The 24,521-nt window shown below is 47.4% G+C and overlaps 1 protein-coding gene across 6 annotated transcripts in view; it reads left to right on the top strand.

Annotated features, from left to right (window-relative positions):
- Window positions 1-24,521, top strand: part of PUM1 (pumilio RNA binding family member 1) — a 152,454-nt gene that overhangs the window by 17,452 nt on the left and 110,481 nt on the right. For all 6 annotated transcript variants that reach the window (XM_063954584.1, XM_063954583.1, XM_063954582.1 and 3 more), the window contains exons 2-3: window positions 7,966-8,342; window positions 16,764-16,832. In XM_063954584.1, coding sequence (XP_063810654.1) covers window positions 7,977-8,342; window positions 16,764-16,832 — 435 coding nt within the window. In that variant the 5' untranslated portion in view covers window positions 7,966-7,976. The remainder of the gene's footprint in view (window positions 1-7,965; window positions 8,343-16,763; window positions 16,833-24,521) is intronic.

The following is a 24,521-nucleotide window of genomic DNA, read 5'->3' as shown; positions in this document are numbered from 1 at the left end:
CCCATACACACTAGAAGATTTTGAGCTCAAAGCAGCTAATTTTTGGCGTTTTGACCTCAAAATCTACTGGTGTGTATGGGCGGGCGATGACCGCTCAATCGTGTGTTTTGCACACAATGTTTTGCCCACCTCGCTGCTTGTTCATCCATCATCGCTCAGTGTGTATGGCGCTGAGTGATGATAGATGAAACTGTCCTCGGCGCTCCGGAGTCCGGCCCCGCACCCTCCCAAGCCCCAACTCACCTAGTGTGCCTCCCCTGGGCAGTGACTTCTACAGTTGCCACTATTTTCTTTTTTGCTATTGGCAATGTCCCATCACGGTACATTACAGTAAGGAAGCGCTCCCAGAAGCCCTTCCTGCCGGGAGCTCCCGCCGCTAGGGCTGCTGGGAGCTGTAGTTTATATAGCGCTTCTTCACTGTCATGCGCCGTTGTGGAACGCTGCCAATAGCAAAAGTGAGTGGCAACTGCACAAGTGTCCGGGAGAGTCACTGCCCTTGGGGGTGGGGGGGGTTTGGGGCACACTAGGTACTGCCTTGTATATATACATTGCTGGCACCACTGGCCACCAATGTTTATATATACATAATATATGAATTGCAGGCAGTCGCCATTTATACACATTTTGGCAGCAGTGTTCCCCTTTTTACACATTACAGCAGCTGTCCCCCATTTTACACATTACGGCAGCAGTCCCCCTGTTTACACATTACGGTAGCAGAGTCGTAAAATGACCTCTGCTCCCACACTTTAGCGATGATGGCTGAAAGAAGAACCACTTTCAGCCCGGCGGAACCGCCCTGCTCCCTCCACAAGCCCCTTCTGGCCACGGTCCCGCCCCAAGCCCGTCCGGCTACGGTGCCGCAGTCCCACCCTGCTCCCTCTCCAAGCCCGTCCCGCCCTGCTCCCTCCAGCTCACTCGGAGACGCGCATTTGAGGAGCATCTTGCAGCAGCACATTGTGAAGTGAATCGCTGCCAACAAGTTTGTATCCCTGGGTTATATACGTTGCTGGCACAGGCCAGCAATGTATATACCACTGCCCACCAATGATTATTTTAAAGGCAGTAATACAGGTTGAGTATCCCTTATCCAAAATGTTTGGGAACCAGAAGTATTTTGGATATCGGATTTTTCCGTATTTTGGAATAATTGCATACCATAATGAGATATCACGGTGATGGGACCTAAATCTAAACACAGAATGCATTTATGTTTCATATACACCTTATACACACTGCCTGAAGGTCATTTAATACAATATTTTTAATGACTGTGTATTAAACAAAGTTTGTGTACATTGAGCCATCAATAAACAAAGGTTTCACTATCTCACTCTCACTCAAAAAAGTCTGTATTTGGGAATATTCCGTATTTTGGAATATTTGGATATGGGATACTCAACCTGTATATACATTGCTGGGCCAGCCCGTTATGTAAATAGCCTTTCTAATGAAAGCTACTTTGGTGAAAGATCTATCTTTCAGAGATGTTGTCAAAGTCTTTTGAAATTAAAATCGCCTAGTGTATATGGGCCTTTAGATTTGGGTGGGTTATTTTGTTTCTGTGCAGGGTAAATAATGTCTGCTTTATTTCTACACTGCACTTTAGATTTCAGTTTGAACACACCCCACCCAAATCTAACTCTCTCTGCACATGTTATATCTGCGCCCCCTTCCCCCTGCAGTGCACATGGTTTTGCACAACTGCCAACAAATTTGCTGCTACGATCAGGTCTGAATTACCCCCTTGGTTTCCTCTACACAGTATTCAAAAGTCTAGCTGATTGTACTCAAACTAAGGTGGAGAAAACCAAATCGATAATTGTAAAATGTATTCTCCTGGACCACTATATAGCATTTGAAATAACTTCATTAAGCTATGTGAATTATGTGATAGAATGTTTTGTGCTTTGTAAAATGGGTTTAGGAGGGAATTCAATTATCCGTGGTCAAAAATTCCGCAGATAATTGATCCTCCAGGGGCTATCCATTTAGCCCCGAAAGCTGGCAATGTAGGTTTCTCTATCGTCCTAGTGGATGCTGGGGTTCCTGAAAGGACCATGGGGAATAGCGGCTCCGCAGGAGACAGGGCACAAAAAGTAAAGCTTTACGATCAGGTGGTGTGTACTGGCTCCTCCCCCTATGACCCTCCTCCAAGCCTCAGTTAGATTTTTGTGCCCGGCCGAGAAGGGTGCAATCTAGGTGGCTCTCCTAAAGAGCTGCTTAGAAAAGTTTAGCTTAGGTTTTTTATTTTACAGTGAGTCCTGCTGGCAATAGGATCACTGCAACGAGGGACTTAGGGGAGAAGAAGTGAACTCACCTGCGTGCAGGATGGATTGGCTTCTTGGCTACTGGACATCAGCTCCAGAGGGACGATCACAGGTACAGCCTGGATGGTCACCGGAGCCTTGCCGCCGGCCCCCTTGCAGATGCTGAAGTAAGAAGAGGTCCAGAATCGGCGGCAGAAGACTCCTCAGTCTTCTAAAAGTAGCGCACAGCACTGCAGCTGTGCGCCATTTTCCTCTCAGCACACTTCACACGGCAGTCACTGAGGGTGCAGGGCGCTGGGAGGGGGGCGCCCTGGGAGGCAAATGAAAACCTATTTTGGCTAAAAATACCTCACATATAGCCTCCGGAGGCTATATGGAGATATTTAACCCCTGCCAGAATCCGTTAAGAGCGGGAGACGAGGCCGCCGAAAAAGGGGCGGGGCCTATCTCCTCAGCACACAGCGCCATTTTCCCTCACAGAAAGGCTGGAGGGAAGGCTCCCAGGCTCTCCCCTGCACTGCACTACAGAAACAGGGTTAAAACAGAGAGGGGGGGCACTAATTTGGCGTTAGAAATATATAAAAAAGATGCTATAACGGAAAACACTTATATAAGGTTGTCCCTATATAATTATAGCGTTTTTGGTGTGTGCTGGCAAACTCTCCCTCTGTCTCTCCAAAGGGCTAGTGGGTCCTGTCCTCTATCAGAGCATTCCCTGTGTGTGTGCTGTGTGTCGGTACGTGTGTGTCGACATGTATCAGGACGATGTTGGTGAGGAGGCGGAGCAATTGCCTGTAATGGTGATGTCACTCTCTAGGGAGTCGACACCGGAATGGATGGCTTATTTAGGGAATTACGTGATAATGTCAACACGCTGCAAGGTCGGTTGACGACATGAGACGGCCGACAAACAATTAGTACCGGTCCAGACGTCTCAAAAACACCGTCAGGGGTTTTAAAACGCCCGTTTACTTTAGTCGGTCGACACAGACAGGGACACTGAATCCAGTGTCGACGGTGAATAAACAAACGTATTCCTTATTAGGGCCACACGTTAAAGGCAATGAAGGAGGTGTTACATATTTCTGATACTACAAGTACCACAAAAGAGGGTATTATGTGGGATGTGAAAAAACTACCGTAGTTTTTCCTGAATCAGATAAATTAAATAAAGTGTGTGATGATGCGTGGGTTCCCCCCGATAGAAAATTATGGGCGGTATACCCTTTCCCGCCAGAAGTTAGGGCGCGTTGGGAAACACCCCTTAGGGTGGATAAGGCGCTCACACGCTTATCAAAACAAGTGGCGGTACCGTCTATAGATAGGGCCGTCCTCAAGGACCAGCTGACAGGAGGCTGGAAAATATCATAAAAAGTATATACACACATACTGGTGTTATACTGCGACCAGCGATCGCCTCAGCCTGGATGTGCAGAGCTGGGGTGGCTTGGTTGGATTCCCTGACTAAAAATATTGATACCCTTGACAGGGACAGTATTTTATTGACTATAGAGCATTTAAAGGATGCATTTCTATATATGCGAGATGCACAGAGGGATATTTGCACTCCGGCATCAAGAGTAAATGCGATGTCCATATCTGCCAGAAGATGTTATGGACACGACAGTGGTCAGGTGATGCAGATTCCAAACGGCACAAAGGTGTATTGCCGTATAAAGGAAAAGGAGTTATTTGGGGTCGGTCCATCGGACCTGGTGGCCACGGCAACTGCTGGAAAATCCACCGTTTTTACCCTAAGTCACATCTCTGCAGAAAAAGACGCCGTCTTTTCAGCCTCAGTCCTTTCGTCCCTATAAGATCATATCTGCCCAGGGATAGAGGAAAGGGAAGAAGACTGCAGCAGGCAGCCCATTCCCAGGAACAGAAGCGTTCCACCGCTTCTGACAAGTTCTCAGCATGGCGCTGAGACTGTACAGGACCCCTGGATCCTACAAGTAGTATCCCAGGGGTACAGATTGGAATGTCGAGACGTTTCCCCTTCGCAGGCTCCTGAAGTCTGCTTTACCAAGGTCTCCCTCCGACAAGGAGGCAGTATGGGAAAAAATTCACAAGCTGTATTCCCAGCAGGTGATAATTAAATTACCCCTCCTACTACAAGAAAAGGGGTATTATTCCACACTATATTGTGGTACTGAAGCCAGAAGGCTAGGTGAGACTTATTCTAAAAAAAAAATTTTTTGAACACTTACAAAGGTTCAAATCAAGATGGAGTCACTCAGAGCAGTGATAACGAACCAGGAAGAAGGGGACTATATAGTGTCCCGGGACATCAGGGATGCTTACCTCTATGTCCCAAATTTGCCCTTCTCACTAAGGGTACCTCAGGTTCGTGGTGCAGAACTGTCACTATCAGTTTCAGACGCTGCCGTTTGGATTGTCCACGGCACCCCGGGTCTTTACCAAGGTAATGATGATTCTTCTTCGAAGAAAAGGCGTCTTAATTATCCCTTACTTGGACGATCTCCTGATAAGGGCATAGTCCAGGGAACAGTTGGAGGTCGGAGTAGCACTATCTCGGATACTGCTACAACAGCACGGGTGGATTCTAAATATTCCAAAATCGCAGCTGATCCCGACGACACGTCTGCTGTGGCTAGGGATGATTCTGGACACAGTCCAGAAAAAGGTGTTTCTCCCGGAAGAGAAAGCCAGGGAGTTATCCGAGCTAGTCAGGAACCTCCTAAAAACAGTGCATCATTGCACAAGTGTCCTGGTAAAAATGGTGGCTTCCTACGAAGCAATTCCATTCGGCAGATTTCACGCAAGAACTTTTCAGTGGGATCTGCTGGACAAATGGTCCGGATCGCATCTTCAGGTGCATCAGCGGATAACCCTATATCCAAGGACAAGGGTGTCTCTCCTGTGGTGGTTATAGAGTGCTCATCTTCTAGAGGGCCGCAGATTCGGCATTCAGGATTGGATGCTGGTGACCACGGAGCCCAGCCCGAGAGGCTGGGGAGCAGTCACACAAGGAAAAAATTTCCAGGGAGTGTGATCAAGTCTGGAGACTTTTCTCCACATAAATATACTGGAGCTAAGGGTAAATTTATAATGCTCTAAGCTTAGCAAGACCTCTGCTTCAAGGTCAGCCGGTATTGATCCAGTGGGAAAAACATCACGGCAGTCGCCCACGTAAACAGACAGGGCGACACAAGAAGCAGGAGGGCAATGGCAAAAACTGCAAGGACTTTTCGCTGGGCGGAAAATCATGTGATAGCACTGTCAGCAGTGTTTCATCCCGGGAATGGAAACTGGGAAGCAGACTTCCTCAGCAGGCACGACCTCCACCCGGGAGAGTGGAAACTTCATCGGGAAGTTTTTTCCACATGATTGTAAACCGTTGGGAAATACCAAAGGTGGACATGATGGCGTCCCGTCTGAACAAAAAACGGGACAGGTATTGCGCCAGGTCAAGAGACCCTCAGGCAATAGCTGTGGACGTTCTGGTAACACCGTGGGTGTACCAGTCGGTGTATGTGTTCCCTCCTCTGCTTCTCATACCTAAGGTGCTGAGAATTATAAGACGTAGAGGAGTAAGAACTATACTCATGGCTCCGGATTGGCCAAGAAGGACTTGGTACCCGGAACTTCAAGAGATGCTTACAGAGGTCTTATGGCCTCTGCTGCTAAGAAGGGACTTGCTTCAGCAAGTACCATGTCTGTTCCAAGACTTACCGCAGCTGCGTTTGTCGGCATGGCGGTGGAACGCCGGATCCTAAGGGAAAAAGGCATTCCGGAAGAGGTCATTCCTACCCTGGTCAAAGCCAGAAAGGAGGTGACCGCACAACATTATCACCACATGTGGCGAAAATATGTTGCGTGGTGTGAGGCCAGGAAGGCCCCACAAAGAAATTTCAACTCGGTCGTTTCCTGCATTTCCTGCAAACAGGAGTGTCTATGGGCCTCAAATTGGGGTCCATTAAGGTTCAAATTTCGGCCCTGTCGATTTTCTTCCAGAAAGAATTGGCTTCAGTTCCTGAAGTCCAGAAGTTTGTCAAGGGAGTATTGCATATACAACCCCATTTTGTGCCTCCAGTGGCACTGTGGGATCTCAACGTAGTTCTGGGATTCCTCAAATCACATTGGTTTAAAACCAGTCAAATCTGTGGATTTGAAGCATCTCACATGAAAAGTGACCATGCTCTTGGCCCTGGCCTGGACCAGGCGAGTGTCAAATTGGTGGTTTTTTCTAAAAAAAGCCCATATCTGTTTGTCCATTCGGACAGGGCAGAGCTGCGGACTCGTCCCCAGTTCTCTCCCTAAGGTGGTGTCAGTGTTTCACCTGAACCAGCTTATTGTGGTGCCTTGCACCTACTAGGGACTTGGAGGACTCCAAGTTGCTAGATGTTGTCAGGGCCCTGAAAATATGTTCCAGGACGGCTGGAGTCAGGAAAACTGACTTGCTGTTATCCTGTATGCACCCAACAAACTGGGTGCTCTTGCTTCTAAGCAGACTATTGCTAGTTGGATGTGTAATACAATTCAGCTTGCACATTCTGTGGCAGGCCTGCCACAGCCAAAATATGTAAATGCCCATTCCACAAGGAAGGTGGGCTCATCTTGGGCGGCTGCCCGAGGGGTCTCGGCTTTACAACTTTGCCGAGCGGTTATTTAGTCAGGGGCAAACACGTTTGTAAAATCCTACAAATTTGATACCCTGGCTAAGGAGGACCTGGAGTTCTCTCATTCGGTGCTGCAGAGTCATCCGCACTCTCCCGCCCGTTTGGGAGCTTTGGTATTATCCCCATGGTCCTTTCAGGAACCCCAGCATCCACTAGGACGATAGAGAAATTAAGAATTTACTTACCGATAATTCTATTTCACGGAGTCCGTAGTGGATGCTGGGCGCCCATCCCAAGTGCGGATTGTCTGCAATACTTGTACATAGTTACAAAAATCGGGTTATTATTGTTGTGAGCCATCTTTTCAGAGGCTCCGCTGTTATCATACTGTTAACTGGGTTCAGATCACAGGTTGTACAGTGTGATTGGTGTGGCTGGTATGAGTCTTACCCGGGATTCAAAATCCTTCCTTATTGTGTACGCTCGTCCGGGCACAGTACCTAACTGAGGCTTGGAGGAGGGTCATAGGGGGAGGAGCCAGTACACACCACCTGATCGTAAAGCTTTACTTTTTGTGCCCTGTCTCCTGCGGAGCCGCTATTCCCCATGGTCCTTTCAGGAACCCCAGCATCCACTACGGACTCCGAGAAATAGAATTATCGGTAAGTAAATTCTTTTTTTTTTTTCCCCACCTGTCCAGAGGCAAGAGAGAAAAAGATCCCTGATAACTTACCTGTTTTCGCAGTCGTGGCCGCCAAAACATATGGATCCAGGAACTTATCCCGGATCCTTGTGTGTTCGCCAGAAATATGAGTAAATTTTAGTGCTAATAAAATTGGTTACAATTGAAATGCCAAATAAACAACATTGGGCAAAAATTGTGAACACAGCCCTTTGTCTGTTAAACCCCCCCCCCCCCCCCCCCCCCCAAAAAAAAAAGAAAGCCTATTATCCATTGTTTTGTGTATCCCATGCTTATTTATATTTTTTCTATTTAATTTTTTAAGTTTTATAAATAGTTTCTTGTAATTGTAAGTACATGACAAATGAAACGCCACTTATTTTACTTTGTCAGTGACACTTATTATTTTGCTCCTTTTATCTGACCTTAGGTGTTGGTGGAATGAGCGTTGCATGTGTCTTGAAGAGGAAAACGGTTCTCTGGCAGGACTCCTTCAGCCCCCACCTGAAACAGTACACAGACGGTGCCCTCAACCACAACATGCCCGTGGTCCTGACGTCTGGACCTGTGGGCCAGCAGCAGCCTCTGCAGCACCCAAACCATTCTGCATTGGCTGCTGGTCCCCACGCAAGCCCTGTGGGCAGCTCAATGGGTGTAGCTGGACGCTCACAGGATGATGCTATGGTGGATTACTTCTTCCAAAGGCAACATGGCGAGCAACTTGGGGGTGGAGGAAGCGGTGGAGGCGGTTACAATAATAGCAAGCACCGTTGGCCGACTGGAGATAATATTCATGCAGAGCATCAGGTAAGCAAGATTTTGGGAATGGCATCATGTAATGGAGGTCTAGATATATTAGTCTGCAAAATTGTGTCCTTTGTTCTACAGGTTTATGATGTACTGGTAACTACAACAGCTATCTGCACATACTGTAGCTTGGGGGTTTTACTGCACCCATTGTCCCACTGGAACGCTAATAAGTCCCTATAAAGGTTACTCCTGCATCTTGAAATAGTTATCAAAGAGAGTGTATATCCATTTAAATAGTTAACTAATACTAGCTGTTATGCCCTCTTTCATTATTACGCTATGATAGTAGTTTAACAAACCTGAAGTCCAGAAACATCCTTGATCAAGCTCTCTTGTACTGCTTCACTGACCCCCACAGAAAATTACAAATAAAAACATACGCTAATTTGGTTTTGGTTCAGATTATACTTATATCATTTAGTACAAATATCCATCAAAAGGATGGATCACTTGTGTATACTGTACTTTCTCTTTCATCCACTAGGGGACACTGGAGACCTATACAATAGGGGTGTGAAGCTTGCAACCGGAGGTGTGGCACAATCTAAAATTAGCATTGTCTGCACAGCCGGCTCCTCCCCCTTCACATCCCTCCTCCCTCAGTTTGAAAAATTGTGCCGAGGAGGTAACAGGCACTGAAGAGAGCTCCTGCTCCATGAAGTTTTGTTTATGTATTTATTTATTTATTTTATTTATTTATTTTTATTCCTTTATGACTGGCCCAATCCCTCCTAACTAAAGGGAGGGTGCATGTCTTAAAAGACAAGACGGTAAATGCCCTATCCCACCTAAATGAAAGGGGGTGCAGGCTTTACCAGAAGTGAAAGCTGCGTCCCCCTAATAAAAGGAGGACAAGGTTCAGGATTGAGAGACAAGGATTCCTACTAAAGGGGTCTGCATCTCTCTCAACATACAACTGTGAGTACTGGTTGTTTTATTACAGGCGCGCCGGACAGCGGTCAGTGTGGGGCGGGATCCCCTGTCAGCAGGTGCCGCTACGGGACCCGGGGAGAGGAGGAGGAGAGCGGTCCCGGCGCGCGCCGTCTAGAACATAGTGAGGAGATCCTTCAGCCGCGTGTGGGGGAGGCCAGCGGGGAGCGCACTTTAAGTCTTCCCTGCCAGCAGAGAAAGACGCCGTTACGGGAGCTGTGAGAGCGGTCCCGGCGCGCGGCGGCCAGCGGGAGATTTGTATTACCGCGCTGCGGAACACTTAACCTCAGCCGCCGGAGGCGGGGAGAGGAGAGACGCTACAGTGAGCACGAGGCTGAGGAGAATTCCTCAGCCGCGGGAAGACACGGCCATAGAGTGTAAGCAGGGGGGCTCACCAGTGGAAGATCCCCCTTCTAAATAAAGTGTTCAAAATGTTTAATTGTCGGCCATCTTAAAAATCATGCAAGCATGGAGTGCACCTCCCCCTATTATAGATTAATAGTAACACAGCGCACCCTGCTGGTGAAATGTTATATGAGAATCTCCTGAAGAATATAATGGGATTATGATGTATTTTCAAAGGAACTCTATTACAAAGAGCCTACAGAAAATACGAAGAAGCAAGTGAAGCCAACTCTAACACCGTAGCTGACGTACAGTTGGGTGTGAGGCGGTTGCAAGTCGGCTGGTGTAAAGACAAAAGAAATTAAATATTTTTATTTATTTTTTATTTATATTTTCTTCTCTACAATAGAGATATTTCCAGCCAGGCAACTCAATACCTTTTGCTTCCGTCATATATCACAGTCTTTCTCTTCCTAGTTTAAAGGGTGAAAGCGCTGTGACACGGTCTGGTAAGGGGTTTAGTCAACATGTCTAAAACGACATCCAAGACCTTTTATGTTTGCATGTAACGGAATGAGCACGCGAATGGCAGCTCCGAGGTGTGCGATTCCTGCTTAGACAAGGACGTTCCACATGGGAGCAGTGCTCCGGCTAGGTCATGGAAAAATAACCTTGCAGATAAAATCTCCAATGAGATGGCGGACTCCCGCACGCAACAATCAAAGGCTGCGGGATTCTCAAAGACGATGGAACACGTTCTCATCAGGTTAACGCCGCTCGCACAAGCCGTAACAAATGTATGCAGGGCAGTTAAAAGGCCTAATCCTCTTGTACCAGAAGCAGAGGAGAAAGGGGTCTTCTCATTGATACAGAGGAGATGAGTTCATTGAATCTAACCTAGCTGCCGATTTTCCAGAAGAGGACACGGCAATCTCGGGTATTGATTCTTTAAGCGAAGCGGTGAAGGCGATCCTAAACTTTAAGGTAGCAGAAGTAAAGGAGCCAGAAGAATTCAAATTGTTCGAATCCCACAAACCGCGTTCAGAAGCGTTTCCTATTTTTAAATCCCTCCAATCTCAAATGGAGGAGGCTAAATGGAGACAGCCTGACAAACGTTTTCAATTTTTGAACAGTGTTTCAAGTAACTTAGTCCCCACCTAGTGGTGTAATGGATAAGTGGGAGACTCCACCGGTAGTGGACGTTTCCCTAGGAAGGTTGTCAAAGACGACAATCTTACCGTTACCTAATTTAACGACTTCACGAGGTTGACACAGCTTTAAAGTAAATTTTTGTAGCAGAAACTGAGACCTACGGTCGTCTACGCTTGGGTTACCAAGGCCAGGGGCACATGGTCTGGACTTATTGTACAGGCTATTGAAGAAAAAAAATTGCTTGGCAGAAATTACCCAACTTGCGGAACACATTCAAGAATCCGCTTCATACTTGCGTCAAGCCTCTAAAGATATTCGCAGGCTAGCATCGCGCGTCTCTGCATCAGCCATATCGGCTAGACGGACGGAGAATGGTGAGAAGACTCTGACACCAAGAGGGCGGTAGTATCCATCCCCTTTGGGGGTGAGATACTTTTAGGTCCAGAGTTGGACAAGTGGATTTTGCAAGCTACAGCAGGGAAGTCCTCTTTTCTGCCTACTCCTTATACAAGAGCCACTCCACAAGTTAGGAGAGGTTATTCGGGAACAGCGTTTAATTCATTTATATCGCCGTCCTTGCGAGCCCGAGGAAGAGGCTTCGGTACACAAGTACGTGGGGGCAGAGGTAGAGGCCGCTCACAGGCAGCAGCCAGAAGGATAAACCTGCTGACGAGACCAGGGCAGGACGGTCTCCCGGCTCACCTGAGATCCCCCTTGGTGGTGCACATCTGGACGGTTTCGGAACATCTGGGCCAACACCGCACCAGAACTTTGGATAAATGACCTAATCTCCCAGGGGTACAACCTGGGTTTTCCCACAGAGGCCTCACAGTCCGTTTTTTTTTTTTTTACAAGGATTGCCTCTGTGCCCTCAGTAAGCAAAAGCACGACTGCCTGGATCAAACATTGCTGCGGTCAGAGGTCATTATTCCGTTTCCCGCCTCTGAGAGGTACGGGTCTCTATTCCAATTTTTTGTCATGCAAAGCCAGATGGGACGGTCAGGCCGATACTCTATTTAAAAGTTTTAGACCAGTTTCTAAGGGTCTACAGATTCCAGATAGAACCACTCCAGTCGGTCATTGCAGGCTTAGAACAAGACGAGTTCATGGTATCCATGGACATAAAGGCTGCATATCTGCATATCCCAATCCGGGCCCTTCACCAGGCTTACATAAGGTTCGCACTGGTGACGGATCCCTACTAATTCAGGGCCTTGCCGTTCAGTCTATCATCGGCCCTAAGACTCTGTACGAAGATCATGGCAATCATGGTTGCAGAATCGGGACTATTGAGGGTTACGATTAGTCCTTGTCTAGACGATGTACTAATCAAGGCATCCTCTCGGGAACAGTTGATCAAGGATGTTCAGACATCTCATCAAATTCTCATTCAACATGGATGAATTGTGGATTTCCAGAAATCCAACCTCATGCCAACTCAACGGATTCAATTCCTCGGTCTCATCTTGGACACGGTACAATTAAGCGTATTCCTACCAGAGAATAAGGCCCAGGACCTACAGAGATTAGTGGCTCCGGTACTGAGGTCACAAACTGTTTCTCTACACCTCTGGGTGCAACTTCTCGGGATGATGGTGACATCTGTCTAAGCTCTCCTGTACGACAGACTTCATTCCCGACCATTACAGATGAACCTCATTGCTCAGGGAGCAGGGTTGCACTGGCTTCCACATCAAAGAATACGACTTCCAAGGCAAGAGATTTGGCATTTGGGATTGGAGGATCCTGACAACAGACGCCAGTCTCAGAGGTTGGGGTGCCGTCTTAGAGATTGCTACTGGAGAGCAGACTTACCCGTAAACATTCTCGAACTAAGAGCAGTTTACAATGCACTTTTCTTAGCCGAAGACCAAGTCATGGGCCAACACATAAGGATGCAGTCGGTCAAGGTCACGACGACGGCATGCATAAACCGTCAAGGTGGAACACGGTGCAGGGTGGCGTTAAAAGAAGCCACACAGATCTTGTTGTGGACAGAAAGGCGAAAACATCATCCTCTCGGCAGTGTTCATTCCAGGTGTGGAGAACTAGGAAGCAGATTATCTCAATCACCAGGTCATGCATGAGAGTGGTGCCTACATCCACTGAATTTTATTTTTTATACATGGTGGTGAGGAGATGGGGTCTACCTCAAGTCGACCTAATGGCGTACGACAATACAATCTGCTGCCCAGATACGTGTCCAGGACAAAAGATCCAGCAGCACATGGAGTTGACGCATTCACACTTCCTTGGTGTTACAGGAAGGTTTTACATTTTTCCACCTTTCCAACTCGTACCCAGGTTTTCTGAAGACGTTAAAACGAGAGCGAGTGTGGGCGGTTCTAACCGCACCAAATTGGCCCCGCAGGAGTTGGTACTCAAACCTGCGAGGGTTACTAGCGGAAGATCCTTGACGGATACATCAGAGAGAGGACCTGCTATCTCGGGGTCCGTTCCAACACCCAGACCTGAACAGGTTACGTTTAACGGCGTGGCTATTGAAACCATGGACTGGTGTCAAGAATGTGGGTGGAATTCGACGAACTTCCACTTTTCCAGACTTATACTTTTCCTTTCGGCCGGTCTGGAGGTAGGACTGAGGCTGGGCTATCTGAAGGCTCAAGTTTCGGTTCTCTCCATCCTATTTCAAGAACGGTTAGCATCCTTGCCAGAGGTTCAAACCTTTTTACAGGGGGTTCAGAGGATCCACCCCCCTTTTTCGTCCTCCCACTACGCCTTGGGATGTAAATTTGGTGTTGGAATTTTTGTGACCACCAACTTTTGAGCCTATAGGAAGAACGGTCCTGACATATCTACTCTTGGATGGTCGCATTACTGCTTGCCTTGGCTTCGGCCGGGCGGGTTTCTGGGTTGGGAGCCTTATCGTGTAAAGGCCCCTTTTTAAATTTTTCATGAGGATAGGGCAGAACTCCGTACAAGAACAGATATCCTTCCTCAGGTTGTTTCGGGGTTTCACGTAAAACAGTCACTTGTGGGTCCATCTTTCCAGGATCTCGCAGTTGGGGACGTGTCCTGGGATGTGGTCCGAGCTTTACGGGTAAACGTACAGGTTACGTCGTCTTTCAGACATTCAGGCCTTTTGTTTGTCTTGAGGATGGGCCAACGAAGGGTTGACCAGCATCTAAATAGTCTTTGTCTAGATAGATTAGACTTGCCATTCGGCAAGCTTATATTTCCTGTGGGAAATAGGTTCCGGTTCAGACGGGTGCTCATACTACCCGCTCAGTGGGTGCCTCAGGGGCGGCTGCCAGAGGTGTTTACACTACTCAACTTGCAGAGCGGCATTGTGGTCCTCAGCCCACACGTTCGCGAAATTTTGCAAGTTTGATGCCTTCGCGGCCGGAGACTCTACGTTCGGACGTTTGGTTTTGCAGACCACCGACAGCACTCCCTCCCTGGAAGATAACTTTGGGACGTCCCCTATTGTATAGGACTCCAGTGTCCCCTAGTGGATGAAAGAGAAAAGAGGATTTTGGTACTTACCGATAAATCCATTTCTCTGAATCCTCTAGGGGACACTGGACGCCCGCCTCGGTGCTGTCGACCTGCTGTGTTCAAAAGTTCTTGTTAAAACAGTTCGTGCAAACAGCGTTAGTTTTTCTGTCAAAAGAGTTATTGGTTGCTGTTTTCTATGTTGTACGGTTCGGTTCCTCGCTATGGGCTCTAGTATCATGTCCTATTCTCTCAGTCAAATTTTCCAAACTGAGGGAGGAGGGATGTGAAGGGGGAGGAACCGGCTGTGCAGACAATGCTAATTTTAGATTGTGCCACACCTCCGGTTGCAAGCTTCACACCCCTATTGTATAGGACTCCAGTGTCCCCTAGTGGATGAAAGAGAAAGTACAGTATACACAAGTGATCCATCCTTTTGATTGTATAGGACTCCAGTGTCCCCTAGAGGATTCAGAGAAATGGATTTATCGGTAAGTACCAAAATCCTCTTTTTTCTTTGTACTTTCATGCTTCATTAAAGAAAAAAATGAAAGAAAAAAAGACTGAGCCGTGATTTGTGGGGCGGATAACTAGGTTCAAATATTTTGTGTAGCTCAAGCTTACTCTAGTGTTTATTTTCGAGAGATCCATTTAGTGATGGTATAGATGCCGAGATGCTCGATAGAGATTGGTGTGCCCAACACATGCTGGCTTTTGTTCTAGTGCCCCCAACACTCAAATCTGTTGGTAGTGTCCTAGTCTTCAGCCATTTTGGACGGACGTGCTTAAACTTTCTGCCAGCATTTTATTTGGTTATCCCGGTAAGGTGGTGCACCTCCGCTCCCAACGGTTACGGATTGGTTAACAAAATAGACTTCTTTATGGACGTGGATGATAGATTAACTTCTGAAGGTGGCAAGTAGGCAGCTTTCAGGAATACTTTGTTCCGTTGGATAGCCTTCAAGGACTCTGCAGCCTTTAGGGATACCCTTACACCTAAGCCTCTCTGTGAGCTCTGTGGACTCTGACCCTCTGGTTCGGATATCGATTTTGCCTCCAAAATCAGGCTGGCCTTTGTATTTGAATATGAATACTCTGGTAAAATCGCGTTACACTACAGGTTTGGCACATGTAACATATGCGGATAGATTTAGATTTGGGTGGGGCGCTTCCAAACTCAAACCTATATTGCAGTTTACAAAACAAGCTGTCCAGCATTTGTGGGCTACATGCAAAAGCAGCCAGTATCCTTCCCTTTTCTTTCTCTCTCTGCACTAATCTCTTCCTTTCATTTCGCCTTTTCATTCTCCACTCTCACCCCCACTTGTTTTCCATTTTTTTCTCTTCTACCCTTCATTGTGTCTTCTTCCCCACTCCGTTTTCCCCCTTTATATATATATATATATATATATATATATATATATATATATATATATATATATATATATATATAATCTCTCCTAAGCATTACAAGGATTCACTGGTGGTGTCGTCAAAATCACCCCCCCCTGATTTTTATTGTAATCCTTATTTGCCACTGTCTTTTTTTTTATATCATGATTTTCTGCTTATTCCTCTCGGTTTTTATTACATGTGATATGTATATTCCTTGTTTACCCTATTGTTGTAAACCAATAAAGGTATATTGAACTGTAAATGGAAAAATACATCACACCACTCCTTGTCACCCTCATAGGACTGTCACAGATTATTGTACAACACTGACCTTTCTTTTTTTCTTTCATTCATCCATCCTGAAATGTATTGACATTAAGCCTAAAGTACACACTGTCAGATTTTATTGATCGGACCAATTTTTCTGGCAATTGTAAGCAAGATTTTGTAGAATTATTGGCAAAATGCAGATCCTTCGTACACACTATACAATAAATTTGGCCAAGAACCCAATTATTGGCAAATTGGGCCAATAATTGTATAATGTATAACTAGCGTAATTCTGAGTTGGAAATAAAGTAAGAAAACACGTAACTGCACTCTGGTAAAATCGCGTTACACTACAGGTTTGGCACATGTAACATATGCGGATAGATTTAGATTTGGGTGGGGCGCTTCCAAACTCAAACCTATATTGCAGTTTACAAAATAAGCTGTCCAGCATTTGTGGGCTACATGCAAAAGCAGCCAGTATTTACAATGCATGCAAAAATAATAAATGTGTTTGCACCCCTTGCAGTGCAGCATGGTTTTACCAAGGCTCCAGTCCTCAGTTTTTTTGTTTTCTTACCACTGCCTCCTTTTAATCCCACCCTCAAGACTTGTGTGCACAGTACACAAACTTTATCGGACTTTCAGGAACATTACATCTTTGCAGTTTCCATATACCTGAGAGAATAGTCAAATTTCATTTAGGAGTAAAATTGTGGGATATGCATTTATTGTGTCAAAGTTACTATAGGCACATTCATGTTTTGTATATCTTTTCTAATACTTCATAACCCATTCTATGGATAATCTTAATAATGTAGACCAGCTATTTAATTATCATTTATATTATTTATTTTGTTGGTTTCATAGGTGCGTTCCATGGACGAGTTAAATCATGATTTTCAGGCCCTTGCATTGGAAGGCAGAGCAATGGGAGAAGTAAGTATGCATACTCTTTATCAGCCTTTTTTGAAAGTTATACCTAATAACTCTTCCATATGTCTGGTAGTAGTGGAAGATGACTGTTTTTACAGACCTGGGCAATAAGTACGGTTGTACTTATTTTGTACTGTTGTAGACTTATTGTTTGTACCACTCGTGGATGTTAATATTTCTCTGTCATCCATCTGGGGGACGCTGCACACTTACTGATGGGTTAGAGTGTGTGGGTAAGGAGTTTAGCACAGAACCTATAGAAAACTAACTCCTCCCCCCTCTAACCCCTCCCATCTCCAGCCTGACCAACAAGTACCTCAGTTTTAATTTTGTGCCTGTGTAGTACAGACACAGTTTCTTTGCCTAGAGCTTTTAGTTAGGTTTTTGTTGTTTTATGAGGTACTTAGTCCCTGTACACAGGTGGCAGGTACAACTAGAGTGGGGTTAGCTAGAGTAGAACGCAAATTCCCACTCTAATATGCTTCTGGATTGTCACCATACTCCGGTCACTGGGGCCTTCTATCCGGACAGGATCCGAGGAGGCACGACTCAGGTAGGACAGCCACTTTCTGCCTTGGCAGCATTGGGCTGTTCCTTATGTTGTGTGGCTTTTCAGTGTTCCTTGTATCTCCACCCCCCCCCCCCCCCCCCCCCCCCCCCTTTCCACGGCCCCTCGGGTGCTTACAAATATCATGGGCCATATCGTGGCGGTACTGAGGTGTCAGGGAGTCAACATTAATCCCTACTTGGATGATCTGTTAATCAAGGCTCCATCTGAGATGGTTCTTCAGCAGCACTTACAGCTCACAATAGAGACCCTGCAGTCTTTCGGGTGGATAATACATTTTCGAAAATCGTCGCTGCTTCCTTCCCAGAAGATCGTGTTTCTAGGACTTTAATTCAACACCAGGAGCCAGAAAGTGTTTCTTCCTCAGGAATAGATTTGGGACTTACGGTCCAGAACCGAGCGCTGTTACAATTACCCGTAGTCTCAGTTCTCAGGTGCATGCAGGTGTTAGGGAAGATGGTAGCAACCTTCGAGGCAGTGCAATATGCCCGACCCCTTCAAGCTCAACTTCTCAGCTGTTGGACTCGGGTGGGACCTCACCTGGACTCACAATTGTTCCGGTTGTCGATACAGACTCGTCAATCTCTCCACTGATGGCTTCACAGACACAATCTGACCAGGGGAGCTCCGTTCACAATTTGCTCTTGGATGTTACTCACCACGGACGCCAGTCTCACGGATTGGGGAGCTGTGTTTCAAACCAATCACTTTCAGGGTCTCTGGAGGAGTTAGAAATCGAAGTTACAGATCAACATTTCTCTTTCATCCACTAGGGGACACTGAAACAGTACTTAGACATTAGGGGTGTGAAGCTTGCAACCGGAGGTGTGGCACAATCTAAAATTAGCATTGTCTGGACAGCCGGTTCCTCCCCCTTCACAGCCCTTCTCCCTCAGTTTGGAAAATTGTGCCAAAGGAGGTGCAAGTACAGAAGGGAGCTCCTGCTCCTTGAAGATTTATTTGATCTTTCTTTTTCCTTTTTTATTCTGACCCAATCCCTCCTAACTAAAGGGAGGGTGCAGGATTTTAAACTAAAAGATGGTAAATGCCCGATCCCACCTAAATGAAAGGGGGTGCAGGCTTTACCAGATAAAAAGACTGCGTCCCCCTAGTAAAAGGGGGACAAAGTTCAGGAGTGGAGACAATGATTCCTGATGAAGGGGTCTGCATCTCCTTACCAACAACTGTAAGTACAGATTGTTTTTAAAATGGCCCCCGCAGCAGTTAGGTAGTATATTGATTTTATTTTCCCTATAACAGCTATTACAGCTATATGTAGCCACTGTGGCTCAGTATCTACTAGCCAGTGCTACTAAGCACTGAGACCTGGCTTTGAATCCTACCCAAGGATATAGATTTTGATAATTAGCTCCCCACTGGGCAGCGGTCTTTTCAGCGGCAAGGCAAAGGAGGCGCCGCTACGGGACTGAGTGAGATTGGTCCCGTAGCGTCCATCACAGGCAGACGCGCCGCTGCGGGACTGAGTAAAATGGTCCCGTGGCGTCCATCAACAGGCAGACAGTGGCGCCGCTGCGGGGCTGAGTGCAACGGTCCCGTAGCGTCCATCAGACAGGGCGCCGCTGCGGGACTGAGTGAAACGGTCCCGTAGTGTGCGTCACCAGGAGAGACAGAAGCGCCGCTACGGGACTTGGTAAGCGATCCCATAGCGTGCAGAGAGCCACATAGATCATAGGACCCTGTGCCACTGCGGGTCTTAGAGAAGCGGTCCATAGAGTGCAGAGAGCCGCGCAGAGACAGCGCCGCTACGGGACTTGGTATGAACGGTCCCGTAGCGCGCGCCATAGACACTGCATTTTCAGAATGGCTGAAGAGATCATTCAGCCCGGGTGAACGGTTTAAACTTAGATGACCCTGTGATAAAAGGAAAAATGGAGGGCACTCAGTACATAGGCGTGCCTCCCCATATGTTTAACTCATATCCCTGAAACTAGTGGCCAGTACATAATGAAGTGTCATGAAAATTTCACTGTCGGCCATTTTATTATCCCTATCTGGCGCCAGCTACAGAGTAGGGTAAGCCCTCCCACTAGTATAACTATCATGAGGGATGTTGCATGTGTAGCACTAGCTCCCTCTACTGGTGCCAACATATACTCAGAAATGTGAGATCTCCTGAACATATAATTTTACTATACTAATTATATTTCTCTGACGTCCTAAGTGGATGCTGGGGACTCCGTCAGGACCATGGGGATTAGCGGCTCCGCAGGAGACAGGGCACAAAAGTAAAAGCTTTAGGATCAGGTGGTGTGCACTGGCTCCTCCCCCTATGACCCTCCTCCAAGCCTCAGTTAGATTTTTGTGCCCGGCCGAGAAGGGTGCAATCTAGGTGGCTCTCCTAAAGAGCTGCTTAGAGTAAAAGTTTTGTTAGGTTTTTTATTTTCAGTGAGTCCTGCTGGCAACAGGCTCACTGCTACGAGGGACTTAGGGGAGAAGAAGTGAACTCACCTGCGTGCAGGATGGATTGGCTTCTTAGGCTACTGGACACCATTAGCTCCAGAGGGATCGAACACAGGCCCAGCCATGGAGTCCGGTCCCAGAGCCGCGCCGCCGACCCCCTTGCAGATGCCGAAGAGTGAAGAGGTCCAGAAACCGGCGGCAGAAGACTTTTCAGTCTTCATGAGGTAGCGCACAGCACTGCAGCTGTGCGCCATTGTTGTCAGCACACTTCACACCAGCGGTCACTGAGGGTGCAGGGCGCTGGGGGGGGCGCCCTGGGCAGCAATGAAATACCTATACTGGCTAAAAGATACATCACATATAGCCCCTGGGGCTATATGGATGTATTTAACCCCTGCCAGGTCTCAGAAAAACGGGAGAAGAAGCCCGCCGAAAAGGGGGCGGAGCCTATTCTCCTCAGCACACAGCGCCATTTTCCCTCACAGAAATGCTGGTGGGAAGGCTCCCAAGCTCTCCCCTGCACTGCACTACAGAAACAGGGTTAAAACAGAGAGGGGGGGCACTTATTTGGCGATATGATTATATATATTAAGATGCTATAAGGGAAAAACACTTATATAAAGGTTGTCCCTGTATAATTATAGCGTTTTGGTGTGTGCTGGCAACTCTCCCTCTGTCTCCCCAAAGGGCTAGTGGGGTCCTGTCCTCTATCAGAGCATTCCCTGTGTGTGTGCTGTGTGTCGGTACGTGTGTGTCGACATGTATGAGGACGATGTTGGTGAGGAGGCGGAGCAATTGCCTGTAATGGTGATGTCACTCTCTAGGGAGTCGACACCGGAATGGATGGCTTATTTAGGGAATTACGTGATAATGTCAACACGCTGCAAGGTCGGTTGACGACATGAGACGGCCGGCAAACCAATTAGTACCTGTCCAGGCGTCTCAAACACCGTCAGGGGCTTTAAAACGCCCATTTACCTCAGTCGGTCGACACAGACACGGACACTGACTCCAGTGTCGACGGTGAAGAAACAAACGTATTTTCCATTTGGGCCACACGTTACATGTTAAGGGCAATGAAGGAGGTGTTACATATTTCTGATACTACAAGTACCAGAAAAGAGGGTATTATGTGGGGTGTGAAAAAACTACCTGTAGTTTTTCCTGAATCAGATAAATTAAATGAAGTGTGTGATGATGCGTGGGTTTTCCCCGATAGAAAATTATTGGCGTTATACCCTTTCCCGCCAGAAGTTAGGGCGCGTTGGGAAATACCCCTTAGGGTGGATAAGGCGCTCACACGCTTATCAAACAAGTGGCGTTACCGTCTCCAGATACGGCCGCCCTCAAGGAGCCAGCTGATAGGAGGCTGGAAAATATCCTAAAAAGTATATACACACATACTGGTGTTATACTGCGACCAGCGATCGCCTCAGCCTGGATGTGCAGCGCTGGGGTGGCTTGGTCGGATTCCCTGACTGAAAATATTGATACCCTTGACAGGGACAGTATTTTATTGACTATAGAGCATTTAAAGGATGCATTTCTATATATGCGAGATGCACAGAGGGATATTTGCACTCTGGCATCAAGAGTAAGTGCGATGTCCATATCTGCCAGAAGATGTTTATGGACACGACAGTGGTCTGGTGATGCAGATTCCAAACGGCACATGGAAGTATTGCCGTATAAAGGGGAGGAGTTATTTGGGGTCGGTCCATCGGACCTGGTGGCCACGGCAACAGCTGAAAAATCCACCTTTTTTACCCCAAGTCACATCTCAGCAGAAAAAGACACCGTCTTTTCAGCCTCAGTCCTTTCGTCCCCATAAGGGCAAGTAGGCAAAAGGCCAGTCATATCTGCCCAGGGATAGAGGAAAGGGAAGAAGACTGCAGCAGGCAGCCCATTCCCAGGAACAGAAGCCCTCCACCGCTTTGGCCAAGTCCTCAGCATGACGCTGGGGCCGTACAAGCGGACTCAGCTGCGGTGGGGGGGTCGTCTCAAGAGTTTCAGCGCGCAGTGGGCTCACTCGCAAGTGGACCCCTGGATCCTACAAGTAGTATCCCAGGGGTACAGATTGGAGATTCGAGACGTCTCCCCCTCGCAGATTCCTGAAGTCTGCTTTACCAACGTCTCCCTCCGACAGGGAGGCAGTATTGGAAACAATTCACAAGCTGTATTCCCAGCAGGTGATAATCAAAGTACCCCTCCTACAATAAGGAAAGGGGTATTATTCCACATTATATTGTGGTACTGAAGCCAGACGGCTCGGTGAGACCTGTTCTAAATCTGAAATATTTGAACACTTACATACAAAGGTTCAAATCAAGATGGAGTCACTCAGAGCAGTGATAGCGAACCAGGAAGAAGGGGACTATATGGTGTCCCTGGACATTAAGGATGCTTACCTCCATGTCCCAATTTGCCCTTCTCACCAAGGGTACCTCAGGTTCGTGGTACAAACTGTCACTATCAGTTTCAGACGCTGCCGTTTGGATTGTCCACGGCACCCCGGGTCTTTACCAAGGTAATGGCCGAAATGATGATTCTTCTTCAAAGAAAAGGCGTCTTAATTATCCCTTACTTGGACGATCTCCTGATAAGGGCAAGGTCCAGAGAACAGTTGGAGGTCGGAGTAGCACTATCTCAAGTAGTTCTACGACAGCACGGGTGGATTCTAAATATTCCAAAATCGCAGCTGTCTCCGACGACACGTCTGCTGTTCCTAGGGATGATTCTGGACACAGTCCAGAAAAAGGTGTTTCTCCCGGAGGAGAAAGCCAGGGAGTTATCCGAGCTAGTCAGGAACCTCCTAAAACCAGGAAAAGTGTCAGTGCATCATTGCACAAGGGTCCTGGGAAAAATGGTGGCTTCTTACGAAGCGATTCCATTTGGCAGATTTCACGCAAGAACTTTTCAGTGGGATCTGCTGGAAAAATGGTCCGGATCGCATCTTCAGATGCATCAGCGGATAACCCTGTCTCCAAGGACAAGGGTGTCTCTTCTGTGGTGGCTGCAGAGTGCTCATCTACTAAGGGGCCACAGATTCGGCATTCAGGACTGGGTCCTGGTGACCACGGATGCCAGCCTGAAAGGCTGGGGAGCAGTCACACAAGGAAAAAATTTCCAGGGAGTGTGATCAAGTCTGGAGACTTCTTTCCACATAAATATACTGGAGCTAAGAGCAATTACAATGCTCTAAGCTTAGCAAGACCTCTGCTTCAAGGTCAGCCGTTATCGATCCAGTGGGACAACATCACGGCAGTCGCCCACGTAAACAGACTGGGCGGCACAAGAAGCAGGAGGGCAATGGCAGAAACTGCAAGGATTCTTCGCTGGGCGAAAAATCATGTGTTAGCACTGTCAGCAGTGTTCATTCCGGGAGTGGAAAACTGGGAAGCAAACTTCCTCAGCACGACCTCCACCCGGGAGAGTGGGGACTTCATCGGGAAGTCTTCCACATGATTGTGAACCGTTGGGAAAGACCAAAGGTGGACATGATGGCGTCCCGCCTGAACAAAAAACTGGACAGGTATTGCGCCAGGTCAAGAGACCCTCAGGCAATAGCTGTGGACGTTCTGGTAACACCGTGGGTGTACCAGTCGGTGTATGTGTTCCCTCCTCTGCTTCTCATACCTAAGGTACTGAGAATTATAAGACGTAGAGGAGTAAGAACTATACTCGTGGCTCCGGATTGGCCAAGAAGGACTTGGTACCCGGAACTTCAAGAGATGCTCACAGAGGACTCATGGCCTCTGCCGCTAAGAAGGGACTTGCTTCAGCAAGTACCATGTCTGTTCCAAGACTTACCGCGGCTGCGTTTGACGGCATGGCGGTTGAACGCCGGATCCTAAGGGAAAAAGGCATTCCGGAAGAGGTCATTCCTACCCTGGTCAAAGCCAGGAAGGAGGTGACCGCACAACATTATCACCACATGTGGCGAAAATTTGTTGCGTGGTGGGAGGCCAGGAAGGCCCCACGAAGAAATTTCAACTCGGTCGATTCCTGCATTTCCTGCAAACAGGAGTGTCTATGGGCCTCAAATTGGGGTCCATTAAGGTTCAAATTTCGGCCCTGTCGATTTTCTTCCAGAAAGAATTGGCTTCAGTTCCTGAAGTCCAGAAGTTTGTCAAGGGAGTACTGCATATACAACCCCCTTTTGTGCCTCCAGTGGCACTGTGGGATCTCAACGTAGTTCTGGGATTCCTCAAATCACATTGGTTTAAACCGCTCAAATCTGTGGATTTGAAATATCTCACATGGAAAGTGACCATGATGTTGGCCCTGGCCTCGGCCAGGCGAGTGTCAGAATTGGCGGCTTTGTCTCACAAAAGCCCATATCTGATTGTCCATTCGGACAGGGCAGAGCTGCGGACTCGTCCCCAGTTTCTCCCTAAGGTGGTGTCAGCGTTTCACCTGAACCAGCTTATTGTGGTACCTGCGGCTACTAGGGACTTGGAGGACTCCAAGTTGCTAGATGTTGTCAGGGCCCTTAAAATATAGGTTTCCAGGACGGCTGGAGTCAGGAGAACTGACTTGCTGTTATCCTGTATGCACCCAACAAACTGGGTGCTCTTGCTTCTAAGCAGACGATTGCTAGTTGGATGTGTAGTACAATTCAGCTTGAACATTCTGTGGCAGGCCTGCCACAGCCAAAATATGTAAATGCCCATTCCACAAGGAAGGTGGGCTCATCTTGGGCG

Source organism: Pseudophryne corroboree, chromosome 2 (genome assembly GCF_028390025.1).
Source record: "Pseudophryne corroboree isolate aPseCor3 chromosome 2, aPseCor3.hap2, whole genome shotgun sequence".
NCBI classification, from domain to species: domain Eukaryota; kingdom Metazoa; phylum Chordata; class Amphibia; order Anura; family Myobatrachidae; genus Pseudophryne; species Pseudophryne corroboree.
The sequence above is the reverse complement of the archived record's forward strand: the minus strand, read 5'-3'. Positions and strand labels throughout refer to the sequence as shown.